Source organism: Macaca thibetana, chromosome 20 (assembly GCF_024542745.1).
Source record: "Macaca thibetana thibetana isolate TM-01 chromosome 20, ASM2454274v1, whole genome shotgun sequence".
NCBI classification, from domain to species: Eukaryota; Metazoa; Chordata; class Mammalia; order Primates; family Cercopithecidae; genus Macaca; species Macaca thibetana.
In genome coordinates this window covers 15,555,001-15,580,002 of record NC_065597.1, presented here as the reverse complement: position 1 = coordinate 15,580,002, position 25,002 = coordinate 15,555,001, and the positions used below count along the sequence as shown (strand labels likewise).

At 44.2% G+C, this 25,002-nt stretch overlaps 2 protein-coding genes across 3 annotated transcripts in view; one reads left to right on the top strand and one right to left on the bottom strand.

Moving 5' to 3' along the window:
• IST1 (IST1 factor associated with ESCRT-III) overlaps nucleotides 1-3,016 on the top strand; it is a 413,363-nt gene extending 410,347 nt beyond the window's left edge. For both annotated transcript variants that reach the window (XM_050772779.1, XM_050772780.1), the window contains one exon: nucleotides 1,629-3,016. In XM_050772779.1, the coding sequence (XP_050628736.1) occupies nucleotides 1,629-1,828 (200 nt within the window). In that variant the 3' untranslated portion in view covers nucleotides 1,829-3,016. The remainder of the gene's footprint in view (nucleotides 1-1,628) is intronic.
• A 73-nt stretch (nucleotides 3,017-3,089) lies between these two features.
• The window catches only part of PKD1L3 (polycystin 1 like 3, transient receptor potential channel interacting), an 88,794-nt gene continuing 66,881 nt past the window's right edge, over nucleotides 3,090-25,002 (bottom strand). Inside the window, 6 exon segments of the mRNA XM_050772829.1 lie at nucleotides 3,090-3,688; nucleotides 4,081-4,212; nucleotides 7,520-7,621; nucleotides 8,012-8,222; nucleotides 9,466-9,626; nucleotides 12,055-12,182. Coding sequence (XP_050628786.1) covers nucleotides 3,548-3,688; nucleotides 4,081-4,212; nucleotides 7,520-7,621; nucleotides 8,012-8,222; nucleotides 9,466-9,626; nucleotides 12,055-12,182 — 875 coding nt within the window. The 3' untranslated portion in view covers nucleotides 3,090-3,547.

The window sequence follows — 25,002 nt, the reverse complement described above, 5'->3', positions numbered from 1 at the left end:
GTGATTCACATTTGTAATCCAAGCACTTTGGGAAGCTGAGGCAGGAGGATCACTTGAGGCCAGGAGTTTGAGACCAGCCTGGGCAAGATCCTTGTTTCCACAAAAAATTTTTAAAAACCCAGCTTGGTGGTGTGGACCTGTGGTCACAGCTACTCAAGAGGCATTCTTAAGCCCAGGAGTTCAAGGTTACAGTGAGCTATCATTGTACTCCAGCCTGGGTGCCCGGGTGACAAAGTGAGGCCCTGTCTTAAAAAACAAAAATTAAGATACTACCTACCAGCAAAAACCAGAGGGAAGATTAGGGGCCGGGCGCAGTGGCTCACACCTGTAATCCCAGCACTTTGGGAGGCCGAGATGGGCGGATCATCTGAGGTCAGGTTTTCAAAACCAGCCTGGCCAACATGGTGAAACCCTGTCTCTACTAAAAATACACAAATTAGCTGGGCGTGGTGGTGGGTGCCTGTAATCCCAGCTACTCAGGAAACTGAGGCAGAAGAATCACTTTAACCCGGGAGGCGAGGTTGCAGTGAGCTGAGATTGTGCCACTGTACTCCAGCCTGGGCAAGAGTGAGACTCTGTCTCAAAAAATAAATAAATAAATAAAATTAGACAGTTGTCTTATGGAGATATAATTTACATAAAAAAAAAAAAACCATAGATTTTAAGTGTATACACACACACACACAAATTCCACTCTCTGGTCAAGGTATGCAATGTTACTCTTACCTCAGAGTTCCCTTTTTCCAGTCAACTCTGCCCTTCCCTCCAGAGTCAGAGCACTATTTTGATTTTTTTGTAATTTAGTTTTCCTGATTCTAGAACTTACAGAAACCATACAGTAGGTGTGTGTGGTGGTGGGGGAAGGGGGTTATCTTAATATGAAATACTAAATAGAAGACTAGAAATACAGATCAGACTATTATATCAAATAACTTGGACATTATATTCCTTTAAAAAAACTTTGCCCCTCAATCCCTAAAGAATGTTGGTTCTTAAGGAAGCAATGTTTGTTCTAGCAGAATCCTATTATCACTCCTTGGACTTGGTTGGTAAAGGAGCAGACCTTATGAAAGGGAACAGTCGATTGCTCTGTGGATGTGGCCACATGTATACCACTTTGATTTCCCTTAAACTTTTTTCTTACCACAGGAAAGTAAAACAGATAGGATTCAACTCTAATTAGAAACTGTAGATGTTAACCGTCATTCTAGTGTTTATTAGCCTTCAGAAATAAAATTTCTTTAGCCAGGTGTGGTGGCTCAACACCTGTAATCCCAGCACTTTGGGAGGCTGAGGTGTGTGGATCACTTGAGATCAGGAGTTCAAGACCAGCCTGGCCAATATAGTGAAGCCTCGTCTCTACTAAAAAATTAGCTGGGTGTGGTGATGTGCGCCTGTAATCCCAGCTACTCAGGAGGCTGAGGCAGGAGAATCGCTTGAACCCAGGAGGCAGAGGTTGCAGTGAGCTGAGATCACACCACTGTACTCCAGCCTGGGTGACAGGAGCGAGACTCAAAAGTTCTTGAACTAAGGTTTTCTCCTGTATTTTGATCATTTTATTTTTATTGCCAAAGGGGATCTGAGTAATTTTCTGGTGTTTGTAACATTGTGCTCCTTGCCCTAATTAGGTCCTGGACCCAAGCCAGAAGCCTCTGCAAAGCTTCCTTCCAGACCTGCGGATAACTATGACAACTTTGTCCTACCAGAGTTGCCATCTGTGCCAGACACACTACCAACTGCATCTGCTGGTGCCAGCACCTCAGCATCTGAAGACATTGACTTTGATGATCTTTCCCGGAGGTTTGAAGAGCTGAAAAAGAAAACATAGGTCTCTTAAACCAGGCAACTTTCACATTCTGGGAGTTGAGACTGAGCAATTTTTCCTTGTAACAAAGAATCTCCATGAAATTCCGTTTCATCTGTTAACTGTCACTGAGCACAACACTCCTCCTCTGGGCTCTCTTCCTGCTCCTCCAGATTCTGCTGCTTTCCAATTCTCTGTTGATCTTGAGACTAACAACTGGAGACTGAGGCCGGAGCAGCTGACTCCTGGCAGCTGTGCTTGTCCGTTTCCTGTCAGAGTGATCCCAGGTTTCCTCCTGGCCCGTCCCATGGTCCCTCCACAGGAGCGTGAGAGGATGGGGAAGCACTGTGGGGAGACCACCAAAGATGGCTGGACAGTGGGAGAGAGCACGTCGTGAAGCATCCCAGCCTCGTGTTGAGGTTCTGGACTTAGAAACAAACCTCTCTGTACAGGGGGATTGTGAGTGAGAATCAAGGCCACAGTGTGTATTTTCTCACTCTCGAATGCAAGTGGGAGAGAGAAAGTGACTCGGACGCCATTGTAACTGTTCCTGGAAGCTGGGCCCTCTCACTGGCATACACACTACTCCTTGCCGCAGGGCACCATCCCACCGGGATCCAGTTGCAAAGTTTGTCTCCACAGTTGAAGGCCTCGCTTAGATGTACTGGATTCTCAGGGAGCCCTCTGTGGCCTTTTTGCTTTGAGTGCTGTGTTCCCCTTGTACCAGAGGGCGGCACTGTGGAAATTGTTTTCCCCGTAGCATATTCTGTTGGATTGCATTACTGGCAGAGAAAGGACAAGTTGCCATTCAAGTCTAGGGTGGGCTTCCAGCTGCCTTAATAGAAGTACTCAAGTCTTTTGGGTAGTGAGCTGGAAAGTCTACAGGAAAAGAGGGGTACCTGTTTTCATTTGAAAACTTTGATTCATGGAACCTTTAAAACTAATCTCAGATAAATTTTTGGTGCCCATGCGGCTGTAGTTGTTCACTGCTTTCCTGGATGGATGGGACTCTCATGTTGTAACTTCTGTACTCCTTTGGCCCATAGCTAAGGTCATCCTTCCCCACAGGGGTGGCTTTGGGATTGGATGATACAGCTTTTGCTTCTGTGTAGTATACCTGTACATACCTGCTTCAGGCAGCCTTTAATGTTTTCAGTTGGTTTGTATTCTGTAGCTCAGTAGCTGCTAATAAAGTTAAAGTTAAAGATCCTGTGTCCTGCTTTCTTTACTGTTTGGTCAGATGATGAAGTATAAATCTGGATTTCAGTGGAGAATATTTTAACCAAGTGATCCAAGTAAACCAGCCCTTACCTTCAGGATTCCTGGAGCAGTGCAGGGCTCATTTTGATCTGTGTTTAGATAGCCTAGATAGCATCTGAATTTGCTTTGTCCTCCTCTGTGGCAGGGCTCCACATCTGCCATGCCTCATCCTTGGATGTTTATTTTTAGTAAGTTGCAGTGAGCTCAATTCTGACTCCTTCATTTCCCACAGCCATCCTGGGCCATGGGTGATGAGTATTCTGTTACTTGCTGCTTGGCAGCAGAGCTAGTTTGTCTCGTAGATTCTTGCATTGTTAATCCTATCTTGACAGTGCCAAGATCCATAAGTAAGGACTTGGGACCAAGGGGATTTTGATTCCTAACTTACAAAATTAAAAAAAAAGTATATTATAATTTTAAAGCTATGCCATGCAAAGATAAGTAGTAATATGCTAGGAAATAGCCAAATAGGAGATAACAGGATTAAGGTAGTTCATCTAAAACTTCAGTGTCAGTGCCCATTGCTGTCGTGGCTGCTTGCTCAGATGAGGTTTTTTGGGGCCGACTGATTCCTAACAAATTTGAGAGCTTCTGTAGCAGCATATCTATTAGTGCCACTTCTTTCTTGAGTATTGAAGACGAAAAGAGAAAAGGGAGAAAATTGAAATTACTACTAATACTCTGGAGTGAAAAAAGTACCAAAGTACCAAAGATTTTTTAAAAATTAGTAAATGTATAGTAAAGATACATTTCTTTGATAATTTACAGTCAGGCATTAGAGTGTTTCCACTAATCAATGGTTGAGAGCCAGCTGTTTATAGGACAGTGGCTATAGAATATTATGTAGTCTTATAAATTGGGTTTCCTAGGAAGATAGCTGGCAGAGCTTTTGAAACTAATAAAGGGAATATGATACTGTGCATTGTAAGTTATGTCAGCCTATAATCTTAGGGGCAGTTACAGTGGAGCTTTCCCAGTGATACAACAGCATGCTAGTTTATCTTTTAGTTACCTACCTTAAGCGACTTTCTTTCTTTTCCAAAGGCCATGAGAATGGCAGAAACAAAAAGATTAATTACCACAAGTACCATCAAGATGACACTGGTGAGGATCAGAAAGGTGCCCAGGACTGGGTCTAAATCGATAACCTGGGAAAACAATAAGAACACTTTCAGTGACTGACAATTTAGTTTCTACTTTACAAACATAAGCTACATGCTAACGTTTGGGATCTTTTCAGAAGAAAAGCTTATCCAATGGAAACGGGGAGAGGCACAAAGATATTAAGAAGGAAAATACTTTTAAATGGACAGAAGAGCAGCAATGACTGATTTTAAGGAGGTTAAGATAATTTTGACTACAGGGCTTTCACAAGAAAACAGGTGAGTTGCAGTGGAATTGGAAATGATTCAAATGTCACATGAATTTTGGCAATTCCAGAAAATACATCTAATCATGGAATCTAAAAGGGGGGTCACAAAACATTGAAAGAATAAATGCTACCAGAAGTGAGAATGCAAACTGTCTCTGCCATATCAAGAAACTACAACCCTAAACAGGAGCACTCCAGTAAAAGTTAACAGGTTGGCCACAGAAAACTGGCTTTATAGTACTTTTTTTTTTCATTGTCATTTTTAAAGGTATAAACATTGAGTTCTGCCTTTCTTTACTTTTCTGCATAAGTAAATATCAAGTTCTGGGCTTCCTAAAATGGTTCCCGTAACACAAATTTTAAAAATGTAGATGTTCTCAACTAATGGTATTTATTTTCCCTTGGTATTGGCCTATTCATAGTTGCCACTAGGCACTGTTTAAAAATATCCCAACAGAGGGGATGATTATAATAAACACCACCCTGATGGCAATCTCCTATATGACAAAATATTTTTAAGCACCAAACTGTTACCTATTTTAAAATACTTATAACAATTTCAGGTCAACCAGATAATGTGGGCAATCTCAGTTTGTGCTACAAGACTTTTTTCCCCAATCAGTTTATTTTTATGTACAATTTTACTCTGTTTACTCTTTTTATTTTTTTATGTTTTTTACTCTTATTTTTATTTTTTGTTTTTTACTCTTTATTTTTATGTTTATTTTTATGTACAATTACATCCAAAGCAGAAAAGTTTGCTTTTTTCTCCAAAAAGCAGGTGTTAGCACAAGTTTGTTATTCTGATTACTTCCTTCACAGCTTTAGGACATGAAGTGCTCCAGTGGCGAAGGCTCATCCCCTAGTTATTGGAGCTGGGACCACAACAGAACAGCCTAGTTCGCCAAAGTAGCAGTTACAATTGTCCCTCAGTATCTGAGAGAGATTGGTTCCAGGGCCCCCACAGGTACCAAAATCTGAGGATGCTTAAGTCCCTTGTTTTTATTATTATTATTACTATTTTTGAGACGGAGTCTTGTTCTGTCTCCCAGGCTGGAGTGCAGTGGCACGATGTCAGCTCACTGCAAGCTCCCAGCCTCCTGAGTAGCTGGGATTACAGGCACCTGCCACCACGCCCAGCTAATTTTTTGTATATTTAGTAGAGACGCGGTTTCACCGTGTTAGCCAGGATGGTCTTCATCTCCTGACTTCGTAATCCACCTGCCTCGGCCTCCCGAAGTGTTGGGATTACAGGCGTGAGCCACCGCGCCTGGCCTATTATTATTTTTTGTTTATTGCAAGCTTCCCTACAGGTTAAGAAAGTGTCTTCCCCACTCACCTTTTTTTTTTTTTTTTGAGACAGGGTCTAGCTGTCACCCAGGCTGGAGTGCAGTGGCGTGATCTTGGCTCGCTGCAACCTCCACCTCCCAGGTTCAAGCGATTCTCCTGACTCAGCCTCCTGAGTGGCTGGGATTACAGGTGCCTGCCACCATGCCTGGCTAATTTTTGTATTCTAGTAGAGACAGGGTTTCACCATGTAGGCCAGGTTGGTCTTGAACTCCTGACCTCAAGTGATCAGCCACACCTTTGGCCTTCCAGAGTGCTGGGATTACAGGCATGAGCCACTGTGCCCAGCCTAGAAAGTTCCATTTTAAAAATGGCATAGTAGTTGCATAAACCCTATATACATCTCTCCTATACTTGAAATATCTTTAGATTGCCTCTAGTACCTAATATAGTGTACATGCTACGTAAAATAGTTGTTATACCAGTTTGTGGCTTTCTGTGGGAGACAGTCTCACTCAGAGGGTGGTGGCACAATCATGGCTCATTGCAGCCTCACTCCTGAGCTCAAGCAATCTTTTCACTTTGGCCTCCTAAGTAACTGGAACTACAGGTACATGCTACCACGCCTGACTCTTCTCCTGTATTTTAAGATGTGTGTTATTTTTTATTGTTACTTTTCCAATATTTTCATTCTGGGGTTGGTTGAATCTGTGGATGCGGAACCTGCGGATACAACATTATAAACTGAACCTATTTTAATTAGTAATTTTGGAATTCTAGATCATCAGAATGATCAACCATGATCAAAATCTTGCCACTTTCACTGCTTAAATGGCAGGTTTTTCCTAATTCTTTGTCACTTCCATTGTGTCACTTTTTTTTGTTTTTGAGACACAGTCTCACTCTCTTGCCCAGGCTGGAGTGCAGTGGCACAATCTCAGCTCACTGCAACCTCTGCCTCCCAGGTTAAGGTGATTCTCCTCCATCAGCCTCCTGAGCAGCTGGGATGATAGGCGTGTACCACCACACTTGGCTAATTTTTGTGTTTTTATTAGAGACGGGGTTTCACCATGTTGGCCAGACTGGTCTTGAACTCCTGACCTCAAAAGTGATCCGCTGTCCTCAGCCTCCCAAAGTATTGGGATTACAGGTGTGAGCCACCAGACCTGGCCTTTTTTTTTTTTTTTTTTTTTTTTTTAATAGACATAGGGTCTGGAGTGCAGTGGCATGATCGTGGCTCACTGTAGCCTCCAACTCCTGGGCTCACAGAATTCTCTCTCAGCCTCCTGAGTGGCTAGGACTACAGGTGCATGCCACCACACCTGGCTAATTTTTATTTTTTGTTTTTAGTAGAGACAGAGTTTCACTGTGTTCCCCAGGCTGGTCTCAAATTCTTGGCCTCAAGCAGTCCTCCCCTTCTTGGCCTCTCATGGCTTGAACCAACTTACCTTACACTGTTAATGCACTTTCAAAGGGCCATTGAGAAGCAGAGAATCATGTTAATCTGGCTAAGCACAAGAGCACAAGCTTCGTCCCAGTGTCCTTTGCCAATAAGATTAAGGACACAAGAAGTGAGGAAGGAGGGACTGAGTGCTTAGGAAAGGGCAGATTTCTGAAAGCAACAGCCATGTAAATGCTGTGTGCATAGGCAGTACCTTAAAACAGAAGAGCAAACGACTGAAATTTTCCCCCTTTCCAGTGTGCAGTCTACAGTAGGGGGCTGTTTTCCTAAGGACTCCAATTTTCCTTGTTCAATATATTAAATAGAATTCTGTGAGGAAACAAATTATTTTTACCTCCTCTTGGTGAGAAATTCCGATCAGGAGACCAACAACAGTCACTGCTGAGCTGAAAAATGTCCGGTAGTCAGAGATGCTGCATCCAAACAGCAGGTTAAACTGAACAGAGGGAGAAAGGCCAGTTAGTACAAGCCAAGCGCACATCTTTCTGTCCTGAGGTGCCTGGCGATGTGGTCAGCATAGAACCAATGGAACAGAAAGAAATTCCTTGTGGCCAAATTATGCCAAAAGAATAAACTTCCTTTGTAATAACATAGTGTTTTCATAGAAATTTATTTGACCTTTATATTACCATGTGAGCTAAGTTTTATCCCCATTTTAGAGACAAACGTGTGGGTTTAAATCATACCAGTTAAGTATGGAACTAGAACTAAACCTGGCTTTCCTACTCTACCACCTCGGGTTTCTGTGTTGCAACCGTTTCTATGGGAAGCGATGCGGTTCTAAGACCACAGCACACGGAGGAAAGACAGCAACGTGGGGGCTTACGGCAACGGCATAGCCTGTCAGCAGGATTAGGATGATCAGCAGAAAGCCCACCACCTCGTCCCAGGCTCGGCTCAGTGTCCTGCTGATGACCCGCAGCCTGGGGCTATGACGCAGCAGGTTCCATAACTGAACGGTTGCCAGCAGAACCAGGAAGCCCACAAGGTGAGTCTCAGCAGAGTTCACTTTTACTGCCTCGCGGAAGCTGATAAACCTGCACCAAGGAAAGCTGACAGTTACTAAGCAGGAAGCATGCGCCTATGCCGCAGTTTCCCCAGCGTCCCTGCTGCTGAGCGCGGCAGCCCTGAGTCCTGTGAGGTCAAATGCTTGTTAATGTGAGAACTGCTTTCTAGTGTGGCCTCCTGTGAGTTGTGGATATGGGAATAACAGAAGGCCACGGATTATTCAAGTGGTCTACCCGTTGCAGATTGCACTGGGAGCTGTGCCGAAGAAACCTTAACATGTGACCTCTAGCTGATTTCTTTATTCCAAATTCATCCTGGGAAGCAAAACTAGCCTCCTGCACTGCTCTGAGCCAAATCTCTCCTCTCAAAAGATTAACTCAGCCCAGAGAGAGGAGCCATGCTGCTGGTCTGCTTTCTGTGGCACACGAATCCTGTGTTCTCTGCTGTACAGGATTGATGTAATAGATGCAATAAAGCTTAGAACAAAATGATGGATGGTAGACTAGAGGTGAGGGGTGTTGCTCAGCAATTAGGCTTTGTTTTGTGAGAGATACATTCATAATTTTAGGTTGCAGCAACCAGGTTACTCGGAAGGAGCCCCACAGACACTAGCAACTGGTGCCCTGCACAGATCCGCTGTGCCTGCATAAAACTGCTCTCCATAAGGCCTACTTGAAACAATGCCTCAGGAACAGTTACACAGGTCACTGCCCAGGCTGTTGGCCACTGATGCAAAGGTTAGCAAAGCACCACTTAGCAACACTTGGCATGGGAAACATAGATGTTCCTCTCCATGGGAAAAACCAGAGAAAGTGCCCAAAGGGGCAGCAAACATCTCTTAGTAAGGATGAGTGAATGGATGAACATCCCTATCCAGAAAGCAGCTCCCTTTGCATTTAAAGGATGGACTATGTGTTGTGGTTTTATTTAAAGGATTATTTGTCCTGCGTTAGGCTTTATGCCTTCACCAGAGGACAAAATAATGACCAATTCCAGGTCTTTCTGAAATTTAGATGCATTATCCTTAAGCACATACCTAAGCACTAATGAAGACAGAAGAGCTCTTCAATGTGACCAGCAGTTAAATGGCTTCTAGTTCACTGTTATCTCTGCTGTGGACATGAGTCCATGTTCTATTTTAACTCTAATATTATGCAAATACAGATCTGGTAGGGCAGTGAAGGAAGGGGAGTGTGAAAGAATACTTGTGTATAACCGGGAAACTTCAGCCATGAGGTAGGAATATGCTGTGCCCCTCAGGCTTCCTCTCACCTGTCCCGGTCATCGTGGTATCGTGCCATGTTTTTCCTAAGTAGAGAAATACTCTTCATGTCAAGCCCCAGGATGATGAAGCTAATGAGGATTATACTTGTGTCCAGAATGTTTCTTCTCCCAGTGAAAAACCTCCACTTCTGCCGTTTCAGCCGACAACCCTAAACATAGACAGCACAGTCACTGTTGCTTGTCTGAGAGATTAACTAGGTCTCTCCCTGCTCAAGCGTGATGAACGCAGCTGATGTCTATGGGCAAAGCACACTGCCAGGCGTTTATCAGATCTCACTTGGACAAATGGGCTATGGTCTTAGTTCAGCTCTGTAGTCTTCAGAAATGCTGCTTACAGAAAAGTTATCTTCGAATACAACTTCCATTGGATACATTTCTTCTTTTTCTTGGAGATCATAAACTGTCACTTAAAAATAAACACAAAAGTTTCTTTCTTTGAGACAGGGTCTCGCTCTGTTGCCCTGGCTGGAGTGCAGTGGTGTGATCATAGCTCACTGCAGTCTCAACTTCCCAGGCTCAGGCTCAAGCAATCCTCCTACCTCAGCCTCCCAAGTAGCAGGGACCACAGGCACATGCTACCATGACCAGCTAAGTTTTTTTTTTTTTGTAGAGACAGAGTTTTGACATTTTGCCCAGGCTAGTCTCGAACTCCTGGCTTCAAGTGATCTGCCCACCTCGGCCTCCCAAAGTGCTAAGATTACAGGCGTGAGCCACCATGCCCAGCAAAGGTTTCTTTTTTTTTTTTTTTTTTTTTTTTTTGAGACGGAGTCTCGCTCTGTCACCCAGGCTGCAGTGCAGTGGCCGGATCTCAGCTCACTGCAAGCTCCGCCTCCCGGGTTTACGCCATTCTCCTGCCTCAGCCTCCCGAGTAGCTGGGACTACAGGCGCCTGCCACCTCGCCCGGCTAAGTTTTTGTATTTTTAGTAGAGACAGGGTTTCACTGTGTTACCCAGGATGGTCTCGATCTCCTGACCTCGTGATCCGCCCGTCTCGGCCTCCCAAAGTGCTGGGATTACAGGCTTGAGCCACCGCGCCCGGCCTAAAGGTTTCTAAATTAGTTATCGAGCCTGAGAATGAAGAAAAAAAATACTGTGTTTGGCTTAAGGTATAAATATATTTTCTTCTGAGTGTAATCATCTGTATTTTTCTTTTTTTTTTTTTTTTGAGATGGAGTTTCGCTCTTGTCACCCAGGCTGGAGTGCAGTGGTGCCATCTTGGTTCACTGCAACCTCTGCCTCACAGGTTAAAGCAATTCTCCTGCCTCAGCCTCCTGAGTAGTTGGGACTATAGGAGCCCGCCACCACTCCCAGCTGATTTTTGTATTTTTAGCAGAGACAGGTTTCACCATATTGACCAGGCTGGTCTTGAACTCTTGACATCAGGTGATCCACCTACCTCAGCCTACTAAAGTGCTGGGATTAAAGGCGTGAGCCACTGTTCTTGGCCACTTTTTTTTTTTTTTTTTGAGAGGGAGTTTTGCTTGTTGCCCAGGCTGAAGTATAATTGTGCAATCTCAGCTCACTGCAACCTCCACCTCCCGGGTTCAAGTGATTCTCCTGCCTCAGTCTCCTGAGTAGCTAGGACTACAGGCATGCGCCACCACACCCAGCTAATTATATATTTTTAGTAGAGACTGCATTTCTCCACGTTGGCCAGGCTGGTCTCAAACTCCTGACCTCAGGTAATCCGCCTGCCTTGGCCTCCTAAAGTGCGGGAACTACAGGCATGAGCCAATCATTTGTATTTTTGAGTGCTTGCTCTTTGTTCATCATACTTGCTTGGTATTACTTCATATAGGGCTAGTAAAACTACAAAAGTACTATTTCTTTTTTTTTTTTTTTTTTTTTTTTTTGAGATGGAGTCTCGCTCTGTCGCCCAGGCTGGAGTACAGTGGCTGGATCTCAGCTCGCTGCAAGCTCCGCCTCCCGGGTTTACACCATTCTCCTGCCTCAGCCTCCCGAGTAGCTGGGACTACAGGCGCCCGCCACCTCGCCCGGCTAGATTTTTTTTGTATTTTTTTTAGTAGAGATGGGGTTTCACCATGTTAGCCAGGATGGTCTCGATCTCCTGACCTCGTGATCCGCCTGTCTCGGCCTCCCAAAGTGCTGGAATTACAGGCTTGAGCCACTGCACCCGGCCAAAAGTACTATTTCTATAGACTTAATTCTTTAGCTCCTGAAAATTGAAAGAGCCACTCTATTTGGTAGGAAACCAGTTAACCTTTAACTGAATTCAGGTTTCTGAAAAGGACCAAAATTATAGCCATAACTCTAGTAACACATCATTGTAGAGCTTCCCAAATAAAATGTGGCAACCTTTATTTCTCACATCTAATACCATCATCATCATCATTATTTTTGAGACAGGGTCTTGCTCTGTCACCCAGGCTGAAGCGCAGTGGCGTGATCTTAGCTCACTGCAACCTCTGCCTCCCAGGCTCAAGCAATTCTCCCATCTCAGCCTCTCAAGCAGCTGGGACCACAGGTGCATGCCACCACACCTGGGTCATTTTTGTAGTCTGGTAAAGATGAGGTTTTGCCATGTTGCCCAGGCTGACATCTAACATTATTGACTCACCTGTTTGAAGGCATAGTAACAGACCAGTAGATAATAGATGACTTGTGAGATGACAGACCAGGCAAAGCCCTTCTTTGACATCTGAAGGGAAGTGAAGCTTTCCAGTCTCACAGAGGTGAAGAAAGCACCTGAGAATGACAAAGAACACCTGCAGTCAAGAGTCTAAAACTTTTGCTGTCTTCTTGTTAAACTTTGTCTTTGAATAACCCCAACTCTTCCTGTATCATCAAATGTTTCTGAGTCTCAGTGCTCCACTGAGTATTTCCTTTAGAGCTGTCATGAATATTAAATGAGATAATGTATGCAAGGCTATTGGAGAAATACTGGTTTTACAGAAGTCAGTAGTGGGAAAGATATGCTGTTGACCCTACCTTGAAGGGAGGTGTTGGTGGCTTAACAGCTATTATAGATGTTACCCTAACCATGTCAGAATGGCTGCAGAGAGAAGTTTAACACTGATACCCCATGAGTGCTAATGGTATCCCATGGATACTCAGTCATTTACATAAGGATAGACTAAAAGGCTTCAGCCTTCACCTGGAAGGACATTGAAAATGTTGACATTTATAAAATCATGAAAGGTCTTGTGAATATAAACCTTTCATAAAGCTTCAAAATATTAGTGATGGCAGCAGCACCCTGTCTGGAGTGGCTGCTGCCATGACACTGGCTGCAGTGGGCGAGGTGTGGCCGGGGCTTTGTGCTCTCTTGAGCCGTGGGAGCCAGTAACAGGTGGGAACCCTGCCCCCTTCTGAGGTGGAAGGTTGGGAGCCCCACCCTCCTGGGTGCAGCTGCAGCCGCCCAGCCACAGCTGCAGACCCGAGCATCCCTGCACTCTTGGGGGCTCAGGAAGCACCCCCTGCCCCTGCAGGTTCAGAAGTGCCTGCTTCTGCTGCATGGCCTCTCTGCACTGCCAGCACCTGCTCTAATTTTGGAGCAAAGTTTTGGCCAAGCCTGGGCGCTGTCATGAGCCAGCTGGATATGTGTGCCCTTGGGGCAGTGCTGACAAGTAGCCCCCTACTGCCTCGGCCCTCTCCAAACTTTGGACACAGACGAGCATGGGAGGATGGGAGGCTGGGAGGGTGAGGGGGCACTGAGGGCAGCTTGGCATGGACCTGCAGGTGCCCCTTGGCACAAACAGCCTGGGCACCATGGGTGACATGGATGGTGGCAGGAGGCAGACAGGCTCCTGGGCAGAAAGGGGCGGGTCCCCAGTAAAGCCCCACCTTTAAGCCAGGGATGGCCTGAAGCCTAGGGGCTGGGCTGCCAGTTCTGGAATCTGCCAGTTTCACCAACTCGAATGAGAACTTATGGCAGTTTTTCTGGGCCCAGCCATGGCTGCCCAGGGACCAATGAGCACACACTTACTCCCCTCTGAAGCCCATAAAACCTCCAGACTCAGCCAGACTTGGGCAGATGGCAGGATGACTTGCCTGCAGATAGGAGCTACCATTCCAGGTCTCTCCGCTGAGGGCTACACAAACAATGGGACGACCTGCCTGTCGATAGGAGCTACCAACTCCAGGTCTCCTGAAAACTGTCTTGTCACTCAGTGAAGCTCCTCTCCACCTCTGTCACCCTCCAGTTGTCTGTGTACCTCATTCTTCCCGGATGTAGGACAAGAACTCGGGATCTGCTGAGTGGTGGGACTAAAAGAGCTATAACACAAACAGGGCTGAAACACACCCCCTCGCTTGCCACACTGCAGGCAACGAGAAGGAGAGAAGAGCTGTGGCTCTTTGCGGGAGTCCAGACCTACAGGCTCCCTGAGCCAGGGCTGTGACACCCTCTTTGGGGCTCTGTGGTTCCCAGCATCTCCAAGATTCTGGGCACCATGGCATTCCTCTCGTTCAGACGTAGGCACCCACAGCAGAAACCACGTGTAGTACATCTGGTCCAGCTTCAGCCTTTCAGGGAGCCGGCACCTGTGCCAGCACATAGAGCTTCCCACCTCACCGCAGCAGCCAGTGTGCCTGGCTGTGGGCAGTGGCTGGACCCCGTGCTTGCTCATCCATATATCCCTCACTGCTCCGTGCCTGGCTCTTTCTTGGCAGGTGTGGGATCCAGGCCAGTAGCAGGAGCCGAGAACAGGCTGCCAGGCCAAGTGGGCAGAACAAGGCCAGTGGGTGCAAGCAACACTCAGGCAGAAGGTGCTGCAGGCCACAGAGCTTTCTGGCTGGCAAAGCAACACCCTAAGGATGCTGTGACATTAGAACTAACATGTACCCCTTGTAGGTAAAAAAGACATTTAAGAACAAAAGGAATTCCTATTTCACCTAGCAAGCTCTCAAGACTGGAACTTTTCCCATGTTTATTTTAATCCCTGTCTATATTTTGTTAGTAACTAAAAACCCCGTGAAGACCCTCAGGAAGCCTTTATGCTTCATTAGAAACAAGCATAAGAGAAGTGGTCTACTCTGCAGGTCTGAGAGGAGAAAAACTCCTGATTAGGAGAAAGATGTGATGGAAATGGAAGGATACTTGTGAGCCAATTCTGGGAGAAAGAAGAAAGCGAAGAAGTTGGATTAGGACAGACATCCTGTGAACGTGGGGGAACTGAATGGACCAGTTTAACTCCAATCTCTTACAAAATGCCACTATAATGAAAGTGAAAGGATAAAGTAAAAACTTCAATAGATGAAGAAAAGGAGGGCAGATGAGAGCAACAAACCGCTGGAAGCTGAAAAGTAGAGGAATCACACTGACTTAGCAAGTTCAAGAAAGCTGAAATCTAAGGCAACTGTACAGGAAACCTGGAAGCAAGCCCATTCTAACCACGAAACCCTGAAAAGCCTCAGAAATTGCAGGCATCAGGTAGTTCTGAAGGTAGAAGTTCAGATGGAACTGAAAATAGCATCAACTGAAAGTCAATATATATAAACAACAACTAGATTCCAAATTTCCTCCCTCACCATTCACAACCAGATATTTGCTACCCATCTTGCCTTCTACCACCCCACAACTAAAGGTTTGTTTCCTAGTGATGCTGAATGAGAGAATCTGGACTTGGGGGCACCAGCTACATCTGACAGTAACGGTTTACTGGAAAAGGAAAAGTTTACATTCCGCATAGTGAGACACTTCCCAGATCCCTTCCCTCAACTCACTCTGATAAGTATAATAGCCTCATACTCTCAAGGTAGGAGTTTGGAGGGTCTTTAAAAACTGACTGCCTAAAAAGAGAGACTTAGATACCAGTTGATAAGCTCTATGCATGGGCATAGAGCTTTTTTTTTGAGATGGAGTCTCACTCTGTCACCCAGGCTGGAGTGCAGTGGTATGATCTCAGCTCACTGCAAGCTCCGCCTCCTGGGTTCAAGCAATTCTCCTGTCTCAGCCTCCCGAGTAGCTGGGATTACAGGCATGCGCCACCACGCCTGGCTAATTTTTGTATTTTTAGTAGACATGGGGTTTTGCCATGTTGGCCAGGCTAGTCTCAAGCTCCTGACTTCAAGTGATCTGCCTGCCTCGGCCTCCCAAAGTGCTGGGATTACAGGCGTGAGCCACTGCACCCAGCCAGGCACAGAGCTTATAATTAGCATTTATTTGCTTTTTATTGCCCTTTTTTTTGGTAGGGGGGGGCGGGATACAGGGTCTGGCTGTCACCCAGGCTGGAGTACACGGGTATGATCTCAGCTCACTACAACTTCCGCCTCCCAGGATCAAACCATTCTGCCACCTCAGCCTCTCAAGTAGCTGAGACTACAGGTATACACCACCATGCCAGGCTAATTTTTATATTTTTGGTAGAGATGAGGTTTCACCATGTTGCCCAGGCTGGTCTCGAACTCCTGGGCTCAAGTGATCTTCCTGCCTTGGCCTCCCAAAGTGCTGGGATTATACGCTTGAGCCACTGCACCCAGCCTGCCTTTCTTTAAAAGGATGGCCAGGCGCTTGAATCTCTAACGTTGAAAATTGTAGATCAAAAACAACAAATCAAAAAAGGAGTTCAGAAGAATTAGAGACAGTAAAGGATCAGAAGGAAAGAAAACCCACTGTAATATACCAGAGTTAAGAGGATATTGCATCCATAAAAGAACAATAAGAGACTATGGAAAAAACATGAGAACAACAATTTTGGAAATTAAATATTATAGAAAGAATAAATAGTTTAGAAGATAAAAATTAAAGTAATATTGCAGATATTAGACGAAAAAGATGAAAAACAGAAGCAAAAATATAAGAAAATCAGAACTCCAGGAGTTATAATGTCAAAATGCTGGAAAATCAGAAAAAGTGAACAGAGAAAATGGAGAAGAAATTAACAAAGAAAAATGAAGAAAATTTCTCAGAACTTAAGGACACGTTTCCAGATAATAGAACATTCTATGACATTCTTTTTTTTTTTTTTTTTTTTTTTTTTTTGAGTTGGAGTCTCGCTCTGTCACCCAGGCTGGAGTGCAATAGCACCATCTGGGCTCACTGCAACCTCCACCTCCTGGGTTCAAGTGATTCTTCTGCCTCAGCCTCCCAAGTAGCTGGGACTGCAGGCGTAAGCCACCATGCCCAGGTAATTTTTGTATTTTTAGTAGAGACAGGGTGTCACCATATTGGCCAGGCTGGTCTTGAACTCCTAGACCTCGTGATCCACCCACCTTGGCCTCCCAAAGCGCTGAGATTACAGGCATGAGCCACCGTGCCCGGCCTCTATGATATTCTTTCATAACCCAGAGGACAAAGAAAAAAACCTAAAAACTTTTGGGGTTGGGGACTGGGAATCAGAATGCCAGCATAATACTTTTTAACACTAACATGAAAAACTAGAAAGCAATGGAGCAACACTTTTCAAAACTCTGGCCGGGCATGGTGGCTCATGTCTGTAATCCCAGCACTTTGGGAGGCCAAGGTGGGCAGATCACTTGAGGTCAGGAGTTCAAGACCAGCCTGGCCAACATGGTGAAACCCCATAAAATATGTAAATACATAAATTGTAAAAATAAAAAAATCAGCCAGGCATGGTGGCGGGCACCTGTAATCCCAGTTACTTGGGAGGCTGAGGCAGGGAGAATTGCTTGAACCCAGGAGGCAGAGTGTACAGTGAGCCGAGATGGTGCCACTGCACTCCAGCCTGGGTGACAGAGCGAGACTGCATCTCAAAACTAACAAATGAACCAAAATCCTGCAAGAAAGAAATTATATACAGATAAATTAGAATCTAAAGTGATGGGAGAATAAAAACACTTTTGGAGATGTAAGTCTCCAACAAATTTACCTCCCTTGTACTCTTCCGGGAAGTGCCAGAGCATGTGCTCTAGCAAAACGAGCAAGTAAGCCAAGAAAGGAAGACATGGAATCCAGAAGACAGGGAATTCAGAAGACAGGGAATTCAGTAGAGGAGAGAGGTAAAGATAATCCCAGGGTAATGGTGAAGGGAGAGTCCTGGAGAGCCGTAGAGCAGCCTAGAGAACAATCAATCCAGACTGTACCCAAGAAGGAGGGCTCCAGGGAAGGTGTCTCCAAGAAGATAAAATGATAGTTTACATGATGCTCTAAGAGAGTGAGAGATTTCTACTTTTAGGAAGAATTTGGAGATTAATCGGTGACAGATACATAGAAAATCAAGCAAATTTTTAAAAAAGTAATATTCTAGAGAAAACAAAAGGATGTATAAGAAAGGAAATCTAATCATAATATACTAATGTCTCATCTTTGAAAAACATAATGGAAATGCTCAATATTAAACTAAATAAATTTTATTACTATGTTGGGAGAATGAGAAAAGATCAAAGATGTGTATGTGTTTGAGATATATCTGGGTGTAAGAAAACTACCTCCGGCTGGCTGAGGTGGCTCATGCCTGTAATCCCAGCATTTTGGGAGGTTGAGGCAGGTGGATCACTTGAGGCCAGGAGTTCAAGACCAGCCTGGCCAACATGGTGAAACCCCATCTCTACTGAAAATACAAAAATTAGCTGGGTGTGGTGGTGGGCGCCTGTAATCCCAGCTACTCAGGAGGCTGAGGCAGGAGAAAGGCTTGAGCCCAGGAGGTAGAGGTGGCAGTGAGCTGAGATCACACCACTACACTCCAGCCTGGGAGACTGAGTGACACTCTGCCTCAAAAAAAAAAAAAAATTCATCCTAACAGAAACAGGTAACACCTAAAACTGAAAATTTATGAAATAGACAATAATCTTGTTAATTTTTTTTTTTTTTTTTTTTTTTTTTTTGAGACAGAGTTTCACTCTTGGTGCCCAGGCTGGAGTACAATGGTGCAATCTCAGCTCACTGCAACCTCTGCCTCCTGGGTTCAAGCGATTCTCCTGCCTCAGCCTCCCGAGTAGCTGGGATTATAGGCACCTGCCACCGCTCCCGGCTAATTTCTTTGTATTTTCAGTAGAGATGGGGTTTCGCCATGTTGGCCAGGCTGGTCTCGAGCTCCTAACCTCAGGTGATCCACCTGTCTCAGCCTCCCAAAGTGCTGAGATTATAGGCGTGAGCCACCATGCCCGGCCCATGTTAATAATTTTTAAATTCTGAAAGATCTTGTTTAAAAAAACAGAAAGTAGCCTTTGGGGAGTAGGAATGAGGTAGGGATGAACTGAGGACTCCTGTTTTTCCCTTGAACTATTTGACTTTTAAAGTTATATTTAAATATAATAACTTTAATTAATATAATATATTTAAATTAATGGTATAAGACAGAGAAAGAAACTGGGACTTCTCCTGAGCTACTCAGGTGTCTTAGTCCATTTTGTATAGCTATAAAGGAGTATCCAAGCCTTGAGTAATTTATAAAGAAAAAAGGTTTCTTTGGCTCACAATTCTGATGGCTGGCAAGTTCAAAATTGGGCGTGTGCACCTGGTGAGGGCCTGAGGCTGCTGCCACTCATGGCAAAGGTGAAAGGGAGACAGCCTGTGCAGAGATCACATGGAACGAGAGGAAGCAAGAGAGGGGTGGGGGAGATTCCAGGCTCTTTTTAAACAACCAGCTTTCTTGGGAACTAATAGAATGAGAACTCACTTACTCCTGAGGGAGGGCATCAATCTATCCATGAAGGATCTGCCTCCCAGGACGCCAACAGCTCCCATCAGGCTCCACTTCCAACGCTGGGAATCGAATTTCAACATGAGGTTTACAGGGGACAAACATCCAACCCAAAGCACAAGATCATAGAGAGTGGAGAGGAGAGAGAGGCCTTCGTACCCACATCACTGGACTCCAACATCAGGATCACAACACAGAATAGGTTCACATTAGCGTTGAAGACCACAAACTCCACAAAGAGGCCTTTTGTGCGTTGGTCTAGCCAATGCCTCTGTTCAAGATGCTGTAGAACTCTGGGTAAACAGAGGACAGGGTCAGCCCGTTTTCTCCAATACTGCAAAGGGGGAAAATATCCTGATGTTTCAAATATTACTGTCATATACCATGTAAGATGTTACATTTCCCAATCTGCTTTTCCTATGAAATATTTTATGATTACTAATGCCCAAACTTTCACTGGTATTAAATTTAGTAGACCATAAAAATGAAAGTTTTTACAATAGTATTCACAACAAGGTTAAATATTCAGGAAAATATACTTGGCATTTCAGGTCTGAAGTAGAATTTCATGCTATGACAAGTATTTCTACTTGAAGTATTAAATGCTACTCTTGACTACCAGCTGTTCAGTTTTGGGAGGTAGGAGGAATATAAATGTCATTATTCAGTTGGCATTGTTGTTTGTGAATAATGAATTCCTTGCATTTAAATGAAGAGATAATTATTTTTATTTAGACTTTTTCTCATGTAATGACAGAGATTCTCAGAATACTAAACCACTCTGTAAGTCTCAGGAAATTTAATTTTGGCATTGAACTTTTGGGTTCCTGTATTTTGGCTCATGAACGGCAAGGTTTCCTTTATATGTTAAGATTACAGTTTGTCCAAGCTATGGTTACTTGAATTTAACTTCAGCTAGGATTGAAAATGATAGGTATTTCTCCAGCTACAAAATGAATTTTGGCAAATTGCCAAACCAAAACATACCTGTAGTCTGAAGTTGAGCAAGGAATTTTTAAACCAAAGGGTATATTTCCTTAGAAGTCTAAAATAAAAGTATCCATAAGAGTTACAGACAGTATAGTAGCTGTCAAAACTACTCAAATGGGTCTGAAATTCCTATTTGTCCTATGAATGGCCAAAAGCAAATATTTTGGTCCTCTTGCTCAGGGCCCAGGCTTACTCACTGGGCTGCAGTACTGGAGTTTCTTCCAAGTTTCACAGCGTATCCTCCTCCTGAGTAAGTGGCAAATTCCCCTTGAATGGGAGAACCACCCAGGGTCTCCTGATTCTGATAATGCCAAATGCTATCTGATTTGGTGATGTTTGTATCAAGGGGGCCCCAATTAACCCCATAGTTCTCTGTATCCTCCTGATGTTGGTGAGGTGGCTTCACTTGCTCCCGGGGAGATACTCCAGCTGGGAAGAGTCCGGGATCAGCAATGCGAATCTGACGCAGCAGAACATTGCCCAAAAGAAAGGAGTTCCCATCAGCAATAAATCCTAATGAAAAAGTAAAAGAAACAGTTTTGTTTATATATTTTTTAAAATCTTTTCTTCCAGCACATCCAGAATGCAGAAAAAAGAAACGACGTAAAAAGTGCCACATTAGGTTAGTAACGAGAAAAAATGCACACTTTCACCATTAGGTTTAAAAACATTTTTGGACGTTCTAGATAATGCTGTTAGGTAAGACAAAGAAGTAAGGCTGGATATGCTAAATCACACCTGTAATCCCAGCACTTTAGGAGGCCAAGGCGGGAGGATGGCTTGAGGCCAGGAGTTCAAGACCACCCTGGGCAACACAGGTGTACACGGTCTTTATATTAAAAAAAAAAAAGTTCAAGTAATAATGAGACATATAAAAATAAAAAAGTGAAATTATCACAATTTGTAAATGATATGTCTAATCTAGATGAATTAAGAGAATCGACTGAAAAACTGACCATTGAACAACACATGTTTGAACCGCACGGGTCCTCTTACAAGTAGATTTTCTCCCACCTCTGCCACCCCCGAGACACCAAGACTAACCCCTCTCCTCTTCCTCAGCCTACTCAATGTGAAGACTGAGGATGAAGACCTTTGTCATGATCCACTTAATGAACAGTAAATTAGTTTATCTTCCTTATGATTTATTTAGTATTCTTTTATCTAGCTTAAGAATACAGTATCTAACACACATAACATATAAAATATGTGTTAATCAACTGTTATGTTATCAGTACGTCTTCCAGTCAATAGGAGGCTATTAGTAGTTAAGTTTTTGAGGAGTCAAAAGTTAGACATGGGCCGGGTGCGGTGGCTCAAGCCTATAATCCCAGCACTTTGGGAGGCCGAGACGGGCGGATCACAAGGTCAGGAGATCGAGACCATGCTGGCTAACATCGTGAAACCCTGTCTCTACTAAAAAAATACCAAAAACTAGCCGGGCGTGATGGCAGGCGCCTGTAGTCCCAGCTACTCGGGAGGCTGAGGCAGGAGAATGGTGTAAACCGGGGAGGCAGAGCTTGCAGAGAGCTGAGATCCGGCCACTGCACTCCAGCCTGGGCAACAGAGCCAGACTCTGTCTCAAAAAAAAAAAAAAAAAAGTTAGACATGAATTTTCATCTGCATCAGGGGCAAGCACCCCAAGCCCTGTGTTGTTCAAAGGTCAATTGTACTTACAAAAAGAATTCAGCAAGGTGGCTGGATACTAAATAAACAAAGAAATCAACAGTGTTCATATGGCCACACAATATTTACTTAGACAGTATACAGAAATCAAACATTTTTTGTTGAGACAGACTCTCACTCTGTTGCCCAGGCTGGAGTGCAGTGGTACAATCTTTGCTCACTGTAACCTCTGCCTCCCAGGTTCAAGTGATTCTCCTGCCTCAGCCTCCTGAGTAGCAGGGACTACAGGTGTTCCACCCAGCTACTTTTAAAAAATTTTTTTTAGTAGATATGAGGTTTCACCATGTTGGCCAGGCTAGTCTGGAACTTCTGACCTCAGGTGATCTGCCCATCTTGGCCTCCCAAAGTGCTGGGATTACAGGCATGAGGTATCATACCTGTCCTAAAACATCTCATTTATAATAGTAACACAAAAGGTAAAATAAACCTAACAAGAGATGTGCAAAAATTCTATGGGGAGCAATTCTGAATCTTACTGAGAGCTACAAATGAAGATGAAAACAGAAAAGCACAACATGCTCTCAGGGAGGAAGAGAATATAATAAAAATCTTAATTCCCTAAATTAATCTTTATAGGTTCTTAGTCTATATCTCTATAAAGATCTAGATCTATAACTATATACATTCTTAATATATAAAAAGCTCCTACAAAACAAAACGGGTAAACAAACCACACAGCCTGATAAAAAGTAGCCAAAGAATATGGGCGGATGCTTACTCATCCATTCTTTCTATCAGTATGTATTGAGTGCTCAAAGGCACCAGGTCCCGCCTAGCTACCCAGAATATAGCAGTGGCTGTAACAGAGTCCAGGCCACCGACAGCCCATATTTGAGGAGCAAGAGAGATGGGCAATAATCAAATAATATTCAGGTAATGCTAAGGGCTATGAAGAAAAATTAAGCAGAGTAAGGGGATCAAGAGTGATTTGGAGAGGGAGCAACGCTGTTACCTTAGGTAGGATCATTAGAGAAGCTTTCTCTGGGAAGATGGCATAGGAGAGGCCCTAACACAGTCAGAAATCAGTCACAAGGAGAACAGCAAGTTCCAAGGCCCTGAGTGAGAGCATGCTTGACATATTTAAGGAAAGCACAGAAGCTTGAGTGGCTGAAGTCGCGTGAACGAGGGTAAGAGGAGTAAGAGATGAAGTAACAGATGCAACTGGGGGCCAAACCAGGCAGGCCCTTGTAAGCTTTGGAAAGGACTTGGGACTTCAAGTTTGATGGGAATCCACCGGGCGGTTTTAAACAATGAAGCAACAGATTTATGTCTTAAAAATAGAATATAGGGAGGATTGAGTGAAGAAAGGCAAAAGCATATGGGCAAGTATTGCCCCTATGAAAAGGGAAAAAGCGTGTCTTAGTTTAAACTTTCATTTCTCTGGGTGCAGTTACAAAGTCTTTCATCTATTTCATGGACACTTGAATTGTTTGAAAACACCAATTTTCACCAGGCTGTCTCTTGGGAATGTGGGCAGGTGCTCTCATATATTGCTTCTTGTTTTTTTTTGTTTTGTTTTTTTGAGACAGAGTTTTGCTCTGTCTCCCAGGCTGGAGTACAGTGGGACGATCTTGACTCACTACAACCTCTGCCTCCCAGGTTCAAGCAACTCTCCTCCCTCAACCTCCTGAGTAGCTAGGACTACAGGCATGCACCACCAGGCCAAGCTAATTTGTGTGTGTGTGCTTTTTTTCTTTTTTTAGTAGAGACGGGGTTTCACTATGTTGACCAGGCTGGTCTCGAACTCAAGTGATCTGCCTGCCTTGGCCTCCCAAAGTGCTGGGATTACAGATGTGACCCACTGCACCAGCCATATATTGCTAATAGCAGTGTTTATTGGTACACTAGGACAATTTGGCAATCTCTTTCTAAATTAAAAATGTATATATACTTTGACCTAGCAGTCTTTTCCAAGGTATTTATCTTTTGATGTATTTGCACCTTTGTGGAATTAAGTATGTACAAGGATATTAATGATAGTCTTGCTAACAATAAGCCTGGAAATGATCTAAAGACCTATCAGTAGGGAGCTGGGTATATAAATTATGGTACATCCATGCAGTGGGATACTATACAGTAAGTGAATAAAACATAATAGGGGCATCTTCATATGTGCTGGTAGAACAAGCCCCAGATAAACTGTTAAGGGAAAAAAGCAAAATGGTTTTTTTTTTTTTTTTTTGAGACAGAGTCTCACTCTGTTGCCCTGGCTGGAGTGCAGTGTGGTGTGATCTTGACTCACTGCAACCTCCACCTCTCCGGTTCAAGTGAGTTTCCTGCCTCAGCCTCCCAAGTAGTTGGGATTACAGGCGTCCGCCACCATGGATGGCTAATTTTTGTATTTTTAGTAGAGATGGGGTTTCACCATGTTGGCCAGGCTGGTCTCGAACTCCTGACCTTGTGATCCACCCACCTCCACCTCCCAAAGTGCTGAGACTACAGGCAGGAGCCACTGCGCCCGGTCATTACCTTTGAAAGAATATATAATAAATATATATAATAAATTGGGACTGTAGCTGTCTCTTGAAAGGAGAGAAGGGGATCTAGGGGACAAGGAAGAGCTGCACAATATACCCTTTAGTTGTACATTTGGATTTTCTTTTTTTTTTTTTTTTTTGATGCAGGGTCTCACTCTGTCGCCCAGGCTGGAGTGCAGTGATGCGATCTTGGCTCACTGCAACCTCCGCCTCCCAGCTCAAGCAATTCTCCCACCCCAGCCTCCCAAGTAGCTGGGACCACAGGTCTGCATTACCATGCCCAGCTAATTTGTATATTTTTTGTAGAGATGGGGTTGCACCATGTTGCCTAGGCTGATCTTGAACTCCTGGGCTCAAGTGATCCTCCAGCCTTGGCCTCCCAAAGTGCTGTGATTACAGGCATGAGCCACTGTGCCTGGCTGGATTTTCTTCATACTCATGTTTTACTGATTTGCAAAACTATTCTTTCTAAAATTTTTATATTTTTAAAAAATAGATATGAGGTCTATGTTGTCCAGGCTGGTCTTGAACTCCTGGGTTCAAGCAATCTGCCCACCTCAGCCTCCCAAAGTGCTGGGATTATGGGCATGAGCCACTGTGCCCAGCCAAGACACTACATACTACAGGAGCCAAGCAGTGCAAGAGAGACCATGCCTGCCGTGATGATGCAGACCTCAGCCAGAGATCCAGTCACTATTTTTGTTCTTGAGATGGGGTCTTGGCTCTGCTCAGACTAGGGTGTAGTGGTGAGACCATGGCTCACTGCAGCCTTAAACTCCTGGGCTCAAATGATCCTCCTGCCTCAGACTC